General features: G+C 42.2%; 1 protein-coding gene across 2 annotated transcripts in view; it reads left to right on the top strand.

Moving 5' to 3' along the window:
• The window catches only part of CHEK2 (checkpoint kinase 2), a 48,772-nt gene extending 36,004 nt beyond the window's left edge, over nt 1-12,768 (top strand). For both annotated transcript variants that reach the window (XM_065417811.1, XM_065417810.1), the window contains 6 exons: nt 1,829-1,915; nt 2,759-2,922; nt 3,139-3,254; nt 4,630-4,715; nt 9,453-9,533; nt 12,673-12,768. In XM_065417811.1, the coding sequence (XP_065273883.1) occupies nt 1,829-1,915; nt 2,759-2,922; nt 3,139-3,254; nt 4,630-4,715; nt 9,453-9,533; nt 12,673-12,768 (630 nt within the window). The remainder of the gene's footprint in view (nt 1-1,828; nt 1,916-2,758; nt 2,923-3,138; nt 3,255-4,629; nt 4,716-9,452; nt 9,534-12,672) is intronic.
• The last annotated feature ends 726 nt before the right edge of the window (nt 12,769-13,494 follow it).

Below are 13,494 nucleotides of genomic sequence, written 5' to 3'. Positions count from 1 at the left end.
CTATCCATACCCAAACCGCACCTCACTGAACCTCAACCCCTGCATCTGGAGCCCCCCTGCCTCCAGACCCCAACCCCTGCATCCACACCACCCCCCACTGAACTCCCTGCACTCAAACCCCCACCCAGATGAGCCCCACCCCCTGCACCACCCTGAGTCCCCACATCCAGACCCCCACACCACTGACCCCCAATTAGCTGCATTCAGACTCCCACCAAGCCCCACTCCCCCAGCACCCAGACCCCCCTGTTGAGACCCCCACACCCAGACCCCTCTGCTGAGCCCCAACCACATTCACCTGGAAACCCCTGCAGAGTCCAATTGTCCCTGCTCCTGGAACCCCCCCAGCGAGCCTCTGTGCATCCAGATACCCCCTCCCAACACCTAACCCCCCCCCCCCCCCCCCACTGAGCTGCCTGCACCCAGATTGTCTCCCACAGAATCCTCTCACCCCACACCTGGATTGCCCCACACTGAGCCCCTCCACACTTGGATCCTTCCTGGTTGAGCCTGCCTGCCCCACACCTGGTGCTCCTGGCACAGAGGGGCAGGACCCTAGGGTGTTTCTGGGGCAGGCCCAGGCCTTGTGCTGTATCAGGGTGGGGCACAGTCTCACCACTCAATCTGTGTCCCAGGGGTGGAGGGTGGGGAGGCTGCAGGGTGATCTCCCACCTGCGTACAGCCAGTGGCCAGTGCTCCCCACTGCCATGTTGGCGCCTCTACATTTATTTATTGACAAATAAAGCTTGCAGAGTTTTGCAGACTTTTAAAATATGTGCAGAATTTTTATTTTTTTGTCGCAGAATGCCCTCAGGAGTAACAGACTGGACCCATGTCTCAGTCTGGACTCACCCCTGCCTTTCCCTTCAGGTTGGTTTCTTTGTCCCCTTAAGTACTTTCAGCAGCCTTTCTTCTTGGATAGGCAAAAGAGGAGAGTCTGGAATGCCTTCCCTCCCAGCCTTAAATAGAATTTACATAAGGCGGAAAGCCTTTTGTTTCCCAAACTTAACCTCCTCCTTCTGTGAGTGGAAAATTACTAGAAGTCCAAGATAGTGTATTAGGTGACCAGACCACCTGACCTAGTAGTGTCACAGTTATGTCCCAGGACGCCTCCCAGGAGAGATATACACACATACAGAGAACATGAAAAGGTGGGCGTTGTCCTACCAACTCTAAGAGTCTAATTAATTAAGAGAAAAAACTTTTGTAGTGAGAATCAAGACAGTTTGATAAGAGGTGTGAGAATACTTAACATGGGGAAATAGATTCAATGTACCTTTCCAATGATATCTTACATGAGCCATCTTGCATAAAGTACAGACAGTTATGTCATATCCATATCATAATCATATTTCCATAAAGAATATGGAGCATAATGTCACACCTCCACTATACAAATTGTTCCAACGCCGCTGTATAGTGGTGTCTGCCTTGGCAAACTAAGGCAGGGAAATGTACTTAATTTAAGAGGGTTTGAACACAGAAAAAGATATTGGCTGTTAATATCAATAAAAAAGAGATAGAGGACCAAAATTCCTTAGTGTCATCATGAAGAATCTGTTCTGATAATGTGGCATATGGATGAACTGCAGGGATGGCATAGCTTTCCTGTTCTACATAGTCTACCTGTGGAGATTAGAAGCTGCTGTGCAGCAGCTGACAAATACTTTAAATCTTTTTTTGAACCATATAGCTTCAAATACACACTTCTCAAATGAATCTGTTTCAGTTACTTGCATCATCATCATTGGAAAGACTTGGAAGTTACATTTTAATGCATGCATTCTGTGTTTTGTGTGTGTGTGTGTGTGTGTGTGTGTTTGCATAGTATCTTCATGAAAATGGTATTATACATCGGGATCTAAAGCCAGAGAATGTGCTACTTTCATCTTCTGAGGAAACTTGTCTTATAAAGGTAAGGAAGAAGCTTCTATCTCTGGATCTTTTTTCTTTTATTTTGATGTTCTTTATTCAGAAACTTTGGAATGTTCTTTAGCAATTCTTCTCTAAATATTAAATTCCAACATAAAAAAAAATTAACATGGCATTAAGATTGATGATGCTCATTCCTAAATAATAGAGGCTAAAAATACAGGACATCTTGAGTTAAGGTTCTTTCACAAACTTTATCAATTGCTTCCTCTCTCCTGCATATTTCAATCAATATATACACATAAGTATGAATAAGAATTTTCGCATTTAGTATTTCACATAGCAATCAGTGGAATAAGACTCTGCTTCACTTGCATATGTCAGTAGTCTTAATCATGGAGTCATGACCAACATTTCGGTAATTATCCATGCGATTTGGTGTCCGTTTGTGTTTTTGCCTGAGAGACTTAAGTACGTATTGAGTAGGTTTGGAGACTGAACCGTTGCTCTACATATAATAGTCTCTCCATGGTAGCCATGAATCCATAGTGCTGCTACTTATGCTATTCTCCAATCTGGGGATAAATAGAATACTTCAGACTGGTGGTCAATCCAGCAGTCTTTGCTAGCACTAAAACTCAAATCTCTCTGTCCCCAACCTCTCCTTCCCCCCCCCCCCCCCCCCCCCGCAAAAAAAAATAATCTTTTGTTCTGCTGAGTTTTCTGCTGAAGTCCTCTGCTGGGTAGAGCTTAGTACATAGTTGTGTACTGGCAAATTGCCTTGGAAATTAGAGCCATAAATCTCTCTCCTGATGCATGCTGTCTAGTATAGTGTATTCTAACATGTTTTAAAATAAAAATTGACAGTGTTATTCTCATATACAAGATTACAGATTTTGGACAATCCAAGATTCTTGGAGAATCATCACTTATGAGAACGTTATGTGGTACTCCCACGTATCTCGCCCCTGAAGTTCTCAATTCACTTGGGACAGCTGGGTATAGCCGTGCTGTGGATTGCTGGAGTTTAGGAGTTATTCTTTTTGTATGGTAAGACACTTCATGGCTGACAATTCAATTGAACAGTCATACATGGGTGGAGGTCTTAGGCCTTCATTTAAGTACGTTTGCTAATGAGTGTGTGTGTGTCATATTTTCAATCCTGGAACAGAGGTTGTGAAATGCATATTCTCTACGACAGTCAGTCTTTCAACTGCTGTGGCAAAAGCTGCATTATCCATTATATTTTTTTTCTCTTTTATTTAGCCTGTGTGGATATCCACCATTCAATGAACAAAACACTCAGCTATGTCTGAAAGATCAAATTACCCGTGGAGAATACACATTTATTCCAAGAGAATGGAAGCATGTGTCAGATATGGGTATGTTTACATTACAATGGTTGTAGAAGTATTTTGCTGACCCTCTAAGTTTCTACTGTACTTTAATTGGTATCTTTGGGTACGTCTACATTTCAGCTGGGAGGTGTGAATCCCAGTTCTCATAGAGACACCTGCACTAGCTCTGCTTCAGCTAGTGCACTAAGAATAGTAGCATTGCTGAAGTAGCACCACCATTGGCTTGGGCTTGTTGCCCAAGTATGTACCCAGGGATCTGCGCTTGCTGCCCAGCTTACCATGGCTATTCCAGCTATTGCCATGGCACTTTCTGTCTTCAGAGCTCTTTATAGACATGAAATAATTTCGCTTCTCGGCCTTTGGCTAAGAGAGGTCAAAACATTTCCATTGAGCAGCTTTCACTAACTCCTCTGGATAATCAGAGGAGTTTCTTATTAGTGTTGAGGTTATTCTCTTTCTAATAACCATACCAAGTTCAACCCAGTTCTGAAAGGTATGAAGCTGACCAAAATAGTGCCAATGTCCAAGTAGAGTTAAGACAATAGGAAAATAAATTAGACATCATTTAAAATAGTGCAAGTTATACTAAGGGCATAAGTAGTCCCAGTCAGTACAACAGAATCACCAGGTGTAGTGAAGAGCCAAGATCCGGTCAGTCTACTTTAGGTGAGGCTAATAATGTCATTGCATACAATATAACTATTGCTTTTTCACAATGCCTGTTAAGACTTTTTTTATTATGCAATCAAACCAAAAGTCTTAGGGTCCTGGTTAAAATGCTTGAGTGGAGGAAACTGCCCTAAAAATGCAGTAGACACTTGTATAAGAATCTGCAGGAGGTATGTGTTACTGGTAATATGTTGTTTAATTGTAGGCACTCAGGCTGTATTGACTCAGGCACCAAATCTTAGCTAGGTCTCAACCTGGCCTCCCATTTGCTCCCATTTGGAAGCCTAACAACCTGATTTGGTGTAGGTAGTTAGGTTTTTAAATGAGTGCAGTTTTGCACCCACAATGAAATGTGGTCACATAACTGCACTTGCAGTATTACAAGCATTCATAACAGTTTTAGGCCTTAGTATGTATTTACCGATGAGCACCGTTGATAACACAAGAGGATTTCATTGGACAGTGGAGTAAAGCATGTGTACTCAGAACAGTCTCTTAACAGTAAATGTGTGAAATGGCTTACAAAGCAGGAAGTGTTTACTTGTTAATGGAAGAAAACACTTTTGCTAACCCTGAGCTTCCATGCTCTAAAGTGAAATATTTAGATTTATTTTATTAATGTACATTACAATCCTTTGTGCTGCCTTAAACACATTGGATCATTTATTTTAAAGTTATGGTGTCATTAGGTTATTGGCTTTATGCCAATCACCTTATTTTGTTATTTTAGCTTTGGATCTTGTGAAGAAGCTGTTAGTAGTGGATCCAAATAAACGTCTTACAACGGAAAAAGCCTTAGAACATCCCTGGCTTCAGGTATGTGTTGAGACATGTATTTAAAGTACAGTACAGCAATAACATTCTGGGAGGGGTATGACCTATTTGTTATCATGTGGCATATATATAAGACTTAATTCACAAGAAACGTTACGGCTAGTTAGACTAGCTGTATAAAGTGGCTTAGAACAGTCTCTCTCATGGCTTAATAGCTCTTCCTTAATGAAAATTCAACAATTGTTCAGTGGTTTGATTTTTCAAGACATTACCAATGTCTGAAGAGGAGTGAGCCAGCAATTGCCTAGCAAGAGAGTATGCTCCACCCCTCAGAGTTCGGAGTGGGGCAGGGGAAGGGTAACCGCTATGATCATTAGAGGACCCGTGCAGCATGTCAGATCCTTGCTTGAATGGAGCCCACAGTGTGGAAGGGGTTCCTTTTGTGACTTCATTGTCATCAGACCAACTATGGTGCTTGGAATTGGAAAATTCCTACTCTGCATTCTTCTGGGTTCACTCACAGTTCTGTATCTCTGCAGTCCCGTGAAACTCCTGGAGTGGATTAACTGGGTACAGATTTACATTTTAGGTTTTAGTTCTGTGCAGTTTATTTTATAGTAAACACTGCTAGATGGGTTTTAAAAACCACTGATGATTGATATAATGGGAAAGGAGGCAATAAATTACAAGGGATAAAAGATAAGTGGGAGTGGCATTATAGACGAGATGAGAATTTGAGACGTTTCAAAGTGTAGTCAGTTGAATTTCTTAAAATTCTGGTTGTATTCCGCCTCTGTGGAGGGCTCTGATTGCCACATTGTAGTTTTAGTGAGACTGACAGACACACAGGTCAGAAAAGAGTTTAAAAGAATATCACAGCTGAAAAATGGTGCTTTGGGTTAATGGTCATAATGGGACAGTGAATTTAGACACTAGCTTTGCCAAGACACACATACCAAGCCATTCTTGAACTGACAGATGTGGCCTGGGGTGTCACCCTGGAAAAGTAATGCTTTGGCCAAAAGGAAATCTGACAAATTATTCAGCATTTAATAAACGATGCACATTTGCATCACAGCAGAGGTCTTTGGTGATAACTTGGAAACAGAGTTTTGTATGCAGGATTTTAATCTCGGCTCACTTCACAACTAGCAGGGGAAAGCTTCTTTCATCTGACAAAAATATAGGGGGCAGGAATACTTTACTTTAAGATGGGACTGCTATGGTTTCTACCCTCCACCCATCAAAATCCAAATGTCAGTCAATCCCTATTTTTTTAAAAATATTTCCGTACACGCCTGGCTGCCATCTTATACGAGTTGTTTGCAGGTGATGTACCCCTGGCTGCTCTGAAGGCCAGCATCCCAAATGTTCAGTTCTAGATGCCAGGCCACTTGAGCACCACCAGAGGAGCCACTTGAGCTCCTGTAACTGTGCAGTGAGGCACTGATGACCCTCCACTCTCTCTGCCATTGTCTAAGTATTGTTTTTAAAAACTAGCGTAGGAGCAGCACGATGGATGCGTGCATCGGATATACAGATGATGTCTATCAGGCCGCAAGAGTTTGAAATGTTGAGAAACTTTCAGCTATTAATAATAATTCAACCCCTCTGTCCAAATTTTCATTTCTTAACACTACATTTTTTTAACCAGTAAGACCGCCAATTTAGTGTTGAAATATTTCTCCTGGTGTTTAACCTAAAATTAGCCCCCCCCCCCATTTTTTTTTTTTAACTCCAATGGCCTACTCAAGACCTAGAGCAGAAAGAGCAGCATTCAAGATAGGTTTTATAGTGTCCACTGTTTTTACCTGGACTCTATCAGGCTTTGTATTCTAGTTTCAAGAAATTAATATTAACAAAATGGCAGTTAGCTACTATTTGTGTCTCTGAAAATCTTGCCCTAAAGTGCACGGTGACCTATTCTGTTTCAGTTTTTGGTGGGTGATCCAGGTTTGATGTGAATAAGGCCCATATGCTCCACAATTTTACATAGTCAAAGCTGGTTGAATGATACTGCAAGCCCAGTTTTAGCTCAGCGAGTACTCGGTGATCCATTGAGGAATGAAAAGATGGGAGAATAGCAATAATTTTTGTTCTTTCTTGTAATGCATACAGTAACCAGCTGACCAAAATTAATCATTCTGATGGTACAGAGACCACAGGATTCTATGGAGGATTGTGCAGCCAATTTTGCTGAACTAGTGTTGCCAGTTACTGTTGCAGTCCTCACAGAATGTTGTCCTTCGAAATTTCCATGTATGCGTGTGTGGGCTAACGCATGTCTTCCTGGAAGTGATGGACTCAAGTCTTGCCTAAGGAGTAGAGAAGAGCTCCCAAAGGACTAGCCACATATTTAACCTAATATCTGGGTCTGCTCTGAATATACTGTGTCTGTTATTTGCGAAGCTTATGTTGCATGGTTTCACGATCACGTCATACAGTTCCATTCAAGGTATAGTCCATACCTGTATTATCACCAGAGCAGTTTGTTTTCTTGTAGCCCTGGACACTGATGAACTCGGTGTGTGCATGTCCTCTCCCACTGGCCATGAGGCATGTCTGACCCCACTTCCATCCAGAGAATAATTCATCTCATTAACAGAGATGTGCTTTTCAGATGATTGTGGAGTTGTCTTGTAGTAGTTTGAGTCATAACTACAAGGTGGGAATCAAACCAGAGGTTCTCAAATTTATATGTGGTCTGGATCACATGTTAATAGAGAGATTGCCCGGTTGGACACCACCCCTCACATTAATGACTGTGGACCACCTCTTTCCATTTGCCATTGCAAGGTACATCTCTACCCCTATATAACGCTGTCCTCTGGAGCCAAAAAATCTTACCATGTTATAGGTGAAACTGCGTTATATCGAACTTGCTTTGATCTGCCGGAGTGCTCAGCCCCGCCCTCACAGAGCACTGCTTTACCGCATTATATCTGAATTCGTGTTATATCGGGTCCCGTTATATCGGGGTAGAGGTGTATATCTGTGCAGCTACAGCAGTAGCTTCCCTGGAAAATTAACACTAAGACATTACTTGATGTGTTTTTATTTTTTAATGTGGGGAGTGCCCTGTCCTCTTTTGGGAAAAGTTAATCATGTTATTTTTGCTGCTTTTTAAAATAAAATCTCCCATCAGTTCTGTTTCTTTCTCTCCTTCTGATCGTACTACATTTCCACTTGTGCAAGTCTCCCCATTTCCATTGCACGTGCTTCCCAGCCATTTGCTTCCTTTCTCTGGCTGTTGACTGGTTCCTCTTTCCTCCCCTCTTCCTCTTCTGCAGCAAACCCTGGCCTAGTGGAAGCAGCAAGATTGGCTTCTTCTTGCTTCCAGCTACTTTTACAGGCAGTGAGGAACCTGGATACCTGTAGCAGGAGCTGAGAACCAGGAGAACAGTATCCTGTGACCAATCAGCCTGTCCACAGACCACCACCATGTGCTTCATGGTTCACAGTTTTGGAACTTCTCTATGAGCAAATTGTGTCTCCAGTGGGGGATTGGGTAGGCAGAATCGTATACCCTGTATTACTTTGTGTGTGTGTGTATATATGTATGTATGTATGTATGTATGTATATATATATATATATATATATATATATGATGCCTTGTAGCAAGATGGTTTCTAAATATAAGGTAGAGTGTCATAAGCAAGTTTCCTTTGTGGCTTGCTTGTTGAGGGGATTTGTTGGAAGCACTGAGTCAGGTTAAGAACTTTCTTAGCTCTTGACAACACCCTTTCCATGGCATCCCCCGTGCCAGACATAGTACAAAACTGTATTTTCCCATTATGCTATGACCATCTTACAATGGCATCATGTGCCCTTAGTAGCTATGAGACTTGTTTACTGTAATTCCCTTTTAGCAGGCTGTCTTCCTCATCGATTGCAGCTTGTTTAAAATGCAACAGTGTATTTGAGCTGCTGTGATCGTATTGCATGTTCCTTGACTTTTGTATATTGGCTCTCTATAAAGTCATTGGCCTTGAGTTTGCAGTCTTGATTTTTAAAGCTTTTAATGGTGTAGATTCATTAGCAGCTTCCATATCTTCATCCTGACTGGCATGTCTGTCCAACATGCCTTTGCTGTAGTGGCCTCTAGGGTATGGACTTTGCCTCTCAACCCCTCTTTCCCAACTTCTAAATGACACTTAAAAAAAAAAAAAAAAAAAAAAAAAAAGAACAACAAATCCCTAAAAATGCATGGCCACTCCTTGTTAAACCCCCGCGCTTTTTTTAACCTTCCTTTTCCTTGTTCATTTGTCACTGACCCTGCTTACTCCATTCCCTTTTTTTTTCTTTAAAGTTTTAATATGGTAGTTCTTAAAATCTCAGGCAGCTTTCAGAGTGTCTGTTTTTATTGTTCTTTGGTGCCCCAGTCAATTGTATGTGGTGTATGATGAATCAGTAAATATGGTATAGCAGAAATATATAAATAATTGTAAGACTTGGTATATTTTCCTGCACCCTTCATAAAGAATGTTACTTTTGAAAGCTCCCTTCAAATTGAAGCTTTTAATTCCCTCTCCCACCATCACAGGCTGAAGAGGGTTGAATGGAGTCTCTCAATACCTTTCTAACTATCTTTTGTAAGAATTACTACTAAGTGTGCAGCCTCTTCAGCATTCCCAGCCCCAGGGAGACTGGTCCTGGGAACCTAAGCTGAGGATCACATGGTAGTGCAATGCCCTAACCACAGGACTCACCTGACCAGCCATATCTTAGAATTTTTTTCCAAACATTCCATGTAACTAAATGTTTATAATTCTTCACAGGATGAAAGTATGAAGAGCACATTTCAAGAGCTACTCTCACAAATAAGAGTCTCTATGCATCCACCACAGACATCAAGACTGGTATGTTTTTTGCTTTGTTGTTTTTTAGTTTGCATTTAAAACACACTGAGTAAGTGTTACCTTGAGTAGGTCACAGCTGAGAGTGCCAGATTCAGGACAAACTGCTGAAAAATTGGGAAGACTCACCCCAAACCGGTGGTTATTATATCGTTAGATTATACCAAGCCCGTATCAAAAATAAACTTCTGTCTCACTGCACTGGTTAACAAGAAATAAAAAATGCAGTCTCCTTAGGCATTCAGGCCTTTGTCTCACCATCCAGACACTGGACTCTGATGAGTGGTTACTGAAAACTAATTTAATTAAACATTGGGTTCTTCCAGTCTCGAGAGATCAGCACTTAGCCGGGTCAATATATAACTCAGATCTTGCCCAGTAATCACGCCGCTGCCAATCCTTTAACTAAAATCTAAAGGTTTATTAAGAAAAGAAGAGAGTTAAAATGGTTAATAGATCATATGCATACAATAATTGCAGTGTTCTTATATCAGGTTTGTAGAAGTGATGTTCTAGACCAGGGGCGGCCAAATTCACTGAACGCCCGAGCCGCATATGACAATCTTCAGAAGTTGGAGAGCCGGGATGGACCTGCCGGGGCTCGGGTCTTCAGCCACGCGGGAGGTGCCTGCCGGGACTTGGGGCTTCGGCCCTGCTCCTGCTGAAGCCCCAAGCCTTGGCAGGCACACTCTGCAGGCCTGATGCCTTGATCCTGGGGAGATATTTGGGGTCACATGCCTCTCTCCCTCCCCGATTTTTGTCAAGCTTTGCTGGCCCCGCTAGGTCACCTGGTGCCACCAGGTCCCCTCCCTGCACAGCAGCTCCTGGGGCTGGCAAGCTGGGAGCTGTGGCCATGGGAAGAAGGAGTGGCAACAGCTGGGAGCTACAGGGAGAGCCGCTGCTTTTGCTGCTGCATCTCCCTGAGGAGCTAAAGCAGTGTCCCCGCCCTGCAGCTCCCAGCTGTTTGCTGCTGTCTCTCCACATGGAGCTAACACCTGAGAGCTGCAGGGAGGGGCCGTTGAGGGTAAGAGGGGAGTGAATCTGGGGTGTATGACTCAAGCTGTTGGGTGTGTGTGTGTGAATCTTTAAACTGTACCCCCCCACACACACACTCTCAGCAGGCACCAGTCATCTCTGGCAGAAGCTCTTAGCCCCACCACCCTGCCGCAGGTCAGCAGTCCCGAGCCTCCCTCCCCCCAGTCTGGTAGGTGGAGAATGGGGGTGTGTGGGAGCTCCATGAGCCACACTTCAGCTGTAAAAGAGCTGCATGAGGCTCGTGAACTGGCTTGAAAAGTCTCTCTGGTAACTTCCAAAAAATTGGAAGATCCTCAGTCCATTGTTCAATATCCTCCTTTTAGTTGTAAATCCATAGTCCAGAGAATCAGAGCAGGAAAGAGGCAAAATGGAGTCATCTTAGGGGTCTTTTCTACCCTTTGCCATGTGCCTGGAAATTTTCTGTTTCAAACAAAGCTCACAGCCCAGTTCATGGAAAGTTACTGGCACAAGATGGAGTCCAGGATCACATGAGCATATCGTCTGTCCATACATGGCTTGATGACTCTCAGGGGCAGCCATTGCCCATATCTGTGCTGAGGTGTCAGATCTTTCTGGGTATAATGAGTTTCTTCTGTGGCCCATTATGAGAGCTAAGTGTATTTAATGGGCCATCAAACTTGAATAGTCCATTCACAATGTGCTGGATAAACTGGATGTAAACTACTTTGTGGGTGTTACCCCAGGAACAAACACACTTGAGATATATGTCCATAACTTCAGATACAGTGATGATACGTGGATTTAAACAGGATAATCTTATTTGGAAAATCGTAACTTTTCCATTGACACCTTACAAGATATACTTCGTACAAAATCTGTTGCGATTGTCTAACAGTGGCAATATTATTGATATAAATGGTCATATTTCAATCATGCAGCATCACAGTAGGAATAAAATGACATATTTTATATGCAGAGAAGTTGAGATTTGAAAGAAATCCTTTGATAGTAGTAAAAATTGATTTTGAATATTTACCCTGCAGAAACTTTTAATTTCAAGCTAGTGTTATGTAGCACTATGCTGGTTAGCTCTGCCAGTTACTATACCTTTCACCAGTAGAACCAGTAGGTATTTAGGCCTCATCAAAGCACTTAAGTATGTGCTTAATTCTAAGTGCATAAATAGTCCCAGTAGACTTCAATAGGACTATTCATGTGCTTAAAATTAACCATATGCTTGAGTATATTTGATGTATCAGAGCCTTAGGGACCCAGATACTTAATATCCTAGGAAGAACTGACATTAAGTGAAGGCTCGAGATTGTGTGCAGGGTTGTCACTGGAAGATGGTAACAAAGAAGGATAAGAGCAAGATTGAGTGGGGAGCTGGGTGCGTGCTTGATTTTATTTTACTTTTTTGAGGGGAAAGAATGGAGAGAGTAAGAGAGGGGATTAAGAACAGCTGTCTGACGTTAGAGGATCATATATGCTTGCTGATTGGGGAGGCCATTGCCAGTCCCCACTGTTGTGCGGGTAACGTAAGGATCATCCCATCCTTAAGACAGGTAGCTATTATTGCATCCTTGCTGTAAATAAATCCAGCTCAGATGCCTTGTTTGTAATCAGAACTTTTAATATGTTCTTAAATTGTTTATCACATTTAGTTTAAGTCGGAAAGAAATTATTTGTCGCAGTTCCTTGATCAGATTTTTTGTGCATCATCCTTCAGAGTGTTCATCTGGTTGTTGTCAGTCCAGGAAAAATTGACACACGAGGGGGCTTTGATGTAACCAGGACAAATAAGACTTAGAACAAATGTGTGTTTACTAAATGACAGATGATAAAGAAAGAGGGAGAACTAGTCATATCAATTTTGTGGAGTGACAGGCAACTTGATAAATTGTTTTAAGGATTGGTAATGGTGAGAGTGCAGATGATGATGACTCTGAATCTTTTTCCATTGTTGATTCTGTTTTTGCTCTCAGTTGTCATATGGGAGGCAGCAAGGAGAGTTTCTTAAACATCTTGAACTCACAGTAGGCATGATAGTTGGGCTCTGCCTTCAGTCTGAACATATATTAAAATTAAAGGTGTTAGGTATTTGTGTTTTGACTTGCATAGTCATGCTCCTGCCTCTTTCTTCTAGCCAACCACAACCCGAAAACGTCCCCATGAAAAGGAAGAGGAATCTGGCTCTTCTAAGCACGCTGTTCCTTCTACGTCATTTCAGGAAAAAAAGTGAAGTGAAGGAAAGTAAACTTACTTGAATTGCTGCTTTTGTCTAGGGATTATACAGATTTTTATAAGAAATGTTTTTCTCTTAATAATGGAATAATTGTTCTGTACTAATCATTGATAAATAAAAATAACTTTGTAAGACTGGGAGTGACTCACTGAATTGGACAACAGCTTGTGGGGATTCCCATACGTACAAGGTAAAATACCAAGCAAACTACCACCTGCCCTCAAACTTCTTTCTGGGGAAAAGTTATCCAAGAGGATGATGGCAGGCCAACTCCATCAGCAGTTGACCCTCCCTGGTAGTTTAGACCTCTGCCATTCTGGTTTCATACTGCTGGAATGGCACAGAGATGGTATTCACAGCACTAATGGATTACCTCAGGGCTCAGAAGTGAAATATACATGCTAATGTTGCTGGACTTTCTCAACCATTGACACCATTTTATCATAAGGAGATGCCCTATGGGAATCCATAATAGGAATTTGCTTCAGGGTCATTCAAATGATCCCAGAGCTTGTGATGATCAGCTGATCCTCTTCCCCCACAGGTCATTACCAATTAGATGGTAAATTCTGGGGTGATAGGGTCCATGGCTTTCTGTTCTGTAAACTGCCTAGTATGCTTGCAGCTGCTGTAAAAACAAATGATGCCATCAATATATGGTTGGCATCTAGTTCTGTCTTCTTCTCAACAAATGTATACATTATTTACCTTAGAAAGGGGATG

This window comes from Emys orbicularis, chromosome 16 (assembly GCF_028017835.1).
Source record: "Emys orbicularis isolate rEmyOrb1 chromosome 16, rEmyOrb1.hap1, whole genome shotgun sequence".
NCBI classification, from domain to species: domain Eukaryota; kingdom Metazoa; phylum Chordata; order Testudines; family Emydidae; genus Emys; species Emys orbicularis.
Note: the sequence above shows the minus strand (reverse complement) of the source record. Positions and strands in the feature narration are given on the sequence as shown.